General features: G+C 35.5%; 1 protein-coding gene across 1 annotated transcript in view; it reads left to right on the top strand.

Moving 5' to 3' along the window:
* The window catches only part of DLD (dihydrolipoamide dehydrogenase), a 30,429-nt gene extending 25,739 nt beyond the window's left edge, over positions 1–4,690 (top strand). The window contains 5 exon segments of the mRNA XM_012812075.2: positions 1,366–1,536; positions 1,857–2,046; positions 2,676–2,813; positions 3,984–4,073; positions 4,168–4,690. Coding sequence (XP_012667529.1) covers positions 1,366–1,536; positions 1,857–2,046; positions 2,676–2,813; positions 3,984–4,073; positions 4,168–4,233 — 655 coding nt within the window. The 3' untranslated portion in view covers positions 4,234–4,690.
* Positions 4,691–4,836: the final 146 nt, after the last annotated feature.

Genomic DNA, 4,836 nt, shown 5'->3' with positions numbered 1-4,836 from the left:
TTAATATATCTCAGTATTGTTTACCAAGACGTTGCATTGCATTGCATTAGTGCATTGAAATTTATGATTAAATTGATGCTAAAATGATTAATCCAATGTTCTCATTATTGTAATGTACCTTTTCATAGGATACATTAAGAAAATTTTAAACTCTCAGCATTCAGTGACATTAATTCAACATTTTTAGACAGATATATGAGGAATCGATAATAGTTAGATTACCTACTCTGTGTCTGGCCCTCTACTTACTAAATGCTTATATCATTTAATTAAATAACTTGCCTGAGACCATACAACTAATGAGTGGCTGTGTCAGTACTTGAACTTGGATTTTTATGACTCTAACACTGGTGTTTGGGTTGTTTTTTTTTGTTGTTTGTTTTTTGAGACAAGAGTCTTGCTCTGTCGCCAGGGCTAAAGTTCTATGGCCTCAGCCTACCTCACAGCAACCTCATACTCCTGGGCTTAAGTAATCTTCCTGCCTCAGCCTCCTGAGTAGCTGAGACTACAGATATGCGCCACCACACCCGGCTAATTTCTGTTCTTAGTAGAGATGGGGTCTCGCTTTGCTCAGGTTGGTCTTGAACTCCTGATCTCAAGTGATCCTCTCACCTCAGTCTCCTAGAGTGGTAGGATTACAGGCATGAACCACCTTGTCCAGGCAAGACATGTATTCTTACCACTGTGTTTATACTGCCATTTTTGTAGATTTTAATGATAGCCCTCTAGAGCAGTAATTTTCAACTGGTATGTCATGAGAGGATATTAGGTGTGCTGTGAAAAATTTTAAAGATCATTAATTATTTTTGAAAGAAGTTCAAAGCACAGTAAGTAAATTCTTTCGTTTATTCTTTTACTCAGGGTCTCACTCTGTTGCCATGGGTAGAGTGTTGTGGCAGCATAGCTCACAACAACCTCAAACTTTTGGGCTTGAGTGATCTTGCTTGGTTTTTCTATTTTTAGTAGAGACAGAGTCTTGCTCTTTCTCGGGCTGGTCTCGAACTCCTGAGCTCAATTGATCCACTCACCTCAGCCTCCCGTAGTGCTAGGATTCAGGTGTGAGCCACTCAGCTCAGCCCTCTCTCTCTGTTTTTTCTTTGTGATCAACATAATTTAAGTGTGCTGTAGAAGTTTAACTACAGGTTTAAGTGTGCCGTGAGATAAAAGAAGTTGAAAAGCACTGCTCTAGAGGATGTTATATTTTTCTTAATTGCCTGACACTTATGTTTATATTTATAATCAGATAATAAACATACATTGTTAGAAATGTCATCAACACTTGAGAAATCTTTCATCTTAAGTTTCCAAGTCTGTCACCTATTTCTATGGATGTGTGTTAACAGTCATACACTGTTTATTGTCTAGTATTGAAGCTGCTTCTGGTGGTAAAGCTGAAGTTATCACTTGTGATGTACTCTTGGTTTGTATTGGCCGACGACCCTTTACTCAGAATTTGGGACTAGAAGAGCTTGGAATTGAACTAGATCCCAGAGGTAGAATTCCGGTCAATACCAGATTCCAAACTAAAATTCCAAAGTAAGTGGATGATTATCTGCATTTTTAATAGTTTTAAATTTTATTTAAAAAATATTTTGAAAGAGATAACTTTTACATATAAAATGTGTTAGATTTGGGAAAGAATAGCAAACTTATAAGAAGTAAATGAAAAATAATTAATTGAATTTTTTATTACTCAAAGATTAGAAGCTAAATTCATAGATTTTTGAAAAGCTGCATTTGAAATGTATTTGGGTGACTTATTAACTACACATTTATACTTTTGTTGCCATGATATAACTGAAGGTAAATATTTTCGATTTTATAAATTCATTTGTTTCTTTTGATCTCTGTGGTAGTATCTATGCCATTGGTGATGTAGTTGCTGGTCCAATGCTAGCTCACAAAGCAGAGGATGAAGGCATTATCTGTGTTGAAGGAATGGCTGGTGGTGCTGTGCACATCGACTACAATTGTGTACCATCAGTGATTTACACACACCCGGAAGTTGCTTGGGTTGGCAAATCAGAAGAGCAGTTGAAAGAAGAGGTAATCCTCCCATGTGGGTGGTTTTATTCTGATGTGTGAACTGAGCTAATGACACTGTTGAGAGAAAGCATTTTATCATTACATATTGCATATATAATATATATTATATATGTGTAATATGTATGTAATGCATGTATATTGTGTATATATTAATATAGAATTATATATTGTATTAATATATTTTAACAACTGTAAAATGTTATAATTTAGTTTATATATATTTTAAGTATATACTTTTAGCTTCATGAAGAGGTCATTCACTTAGATTTACCAATGATAACAGAAGGAGAAGTTGTCTGTATTCAAACACTAGTAATTCCAGATCTTTTGTATTTAGCTTTGCAGCTCGTCCAAAAGTTTGTGTGCAATTTAAAGTTACACACGAAGCTATTTTAAATTATACACGAACTTTGGGATAGCCTTTATAACTAGATGGACAGACAAGTGTGTATTTACTTGCTTTTGTGCCCAAAATATCTTCAATTGACCAGCCTTTTGGTCTTTCCTTCTGTATGCTGTGTGAATAATTACCATCTTGGGATTTATTTTCTGAACAAATGGTAGATGATTTCACCAATGAGAATGAACTTTTCCAGCATTTATGTAGGTTCTCTTGATCTTTCTCACAGGGCATAGAGTACAAAGTTGGGAAATTCCCATTTGCTGCTAATAGCAGAGCTAAGACGAATGCTGACACAGACGGCATGGTGAAGATTCTTGGGCAGAAATCGACAGACAGAGTATTAGGAGCACATATTCTTGGACCAGTGAGTATTGTAAAGCCAGGGAAATCCCACGAAGAGTTATAGAAAACATTGCTATTTGTTAATTTTAAACCACCTGCTGTTTTCATTCTGAGGTTATAATTACCAGCAAAATTTTGACTGTGGCCTCTCTGTGCATCATTTCTAGTGTACAAGCAGCACTCTCATAGACTTGCCCACCATATCATTTACTTTCTATACTGAGCCAGAATCATCTCTCTACAACACACACCAGGCCATGGCCTTTCTTCAGATCCTCCAGTAGTGTTTTTAGCTTCAGACTGTTACAAAGCTTCGCGAATCTGTTCCTGTCTACCTTTCTGACTTCATCTCTTTTTGTTCTCCCCCTTTGCTTATTAATTCCATGCTCCACAAGCCTTCTTCCATTGTCATAAGAGGGCAGACTTGTTTGCATTGTAAGGCTATTGTGCTTGTAGTACTCTCTGCCTAGAATGCTCTGCCTCCATATCTTTGAATGGCTGGTTCCTTATTGTGCAGGTCTCATTTATCTTTTAAGGCAGTGATTTTCAACCAGTATGCTGCGGCATACTGGTGTGCTGTGAGAGGATCTTTTAAAAAATTTTTAAAGATTCCTAAATTATTTTCAAAAGAAGTTCAAAACGCAGTAAGTATATTCTTCTGTCTCCTTTTTTTTTTTTTGATCAATGTAATTTAAGTGTGCTGCAGTAGTTTATGAGTTCAAGTGTGCCATGCGGTGAAAAACGCTGTCTTAAGGGACGCAGGACACCTTCCCTACCTCTAAGCATAAAGTATGCACGTGTATCCTCCCTCTACATATCTGTTGTATCTGATGTGACAGTAATGAGAATAGAATATTTGAGTGCTTAATATGTCACTTTTCCTAAGTATTTATATTAACTATGTTTTTATAACAGCTTTGTGAGATAGGTGCTGCTTTTGTTTTTGAGGTAAAAAACCTGAATGAAGCACACATCCAGTGAGTGGTTGCAGTAGTAATTGGTAATAAGAATCTAAGCCATTTGGCTCCAAAGTCCAAACTCACCTGTATCACTTTTTCTGTTAAGCATTTCCTGATTTTTTCCTCAACTACTGTAACAGCAAATATTTAAGGCAATTTTAAGATCTAAAAATCTGCTTTTTAAATTGTTGCTAACTGGAAGCAAATTTATTTCTTGGTTTGTTATTTTAAAGGGTGCTGGAGAAATGGTAAATGAAGCTGCTCTTGCTTTGGAATATGGAGCATCCTGTGAAGATATAGCTAGAGTCTGTCATGCACATCCAGTGAGTTTTGATGGCATACAGAATTAATGGCTGTCTAAATTTTCTTCTGACCCATAAATAATTGCTTTTTAATTCTAAATTTCTTCCTTTTCAGACCTTATCAGAAGCTTTTAGAGAAGCAAACCTGGCTGCATCATTTGGCAAACCTATCAACTTTTAAATAGAAGATTATATATATTTTTTCTGAAATTTCCTGGGAGATATTGTAGAAGTTGCATTTCTGAACAGGATATGCTCACAGCTCCAGGAATTCCTAGGACTGAACTATGAATCTTTTGGAAGGTATTTAATAGGTTTGGACAGAATGGATAATCTCACCTTTTTCAGTACATTAATATGCAGGACAGAAAGCTTCATAGTGGCATTCTGCAAAATATTCATCAACCCATATTTTCATGCTTCTTATGAAAGGTTCAGTATCACTGAAATTTGTTATTAGCTTTTATCTCTGATACAGAAAAGTTGAATTTACTTTTATACGGATGGAGCTGGAGTATGGTACGTGAATAGTTATGTTTGAAGCAAGGTGATCAAGTTATTTTTAATTTGGTATTCATATTGGAAACAAGTCAGTCATTTGAATACGATTCAAATATGTATAAACCTAACTGATGTAAATAAAAATGGTCTCTCACTGGTTTTATTTAACTCAAAAATTTTTGTAGTTGAGGGGTAAAGTTTGTGTTTGAGATTTTTAAGGTTCTTTTGAGGTCTGTAGGTCTGAAGGATTAGTTATACAATAACCCAAATTAGAACAGTCTAT

Source organism: Otolemur garnettii, unplaced genomic scaffold, assembly GCF_000181295.1.
Source record: "Otolemur garnettii isolate 467f Iridium unplaced genomic scaffold, OtoGar3 scaffold00005, whole genome shotgun sequence".
Taxonomy (NCBI): Eukaryota; Metazoa; Chordata; class Mammalia; order Primates; family Galagidae; genus Otolemur; species Otolemur garnettii.
This window is presented reverse-complemented; position numbering and strand designations above follow the sequence as displayed.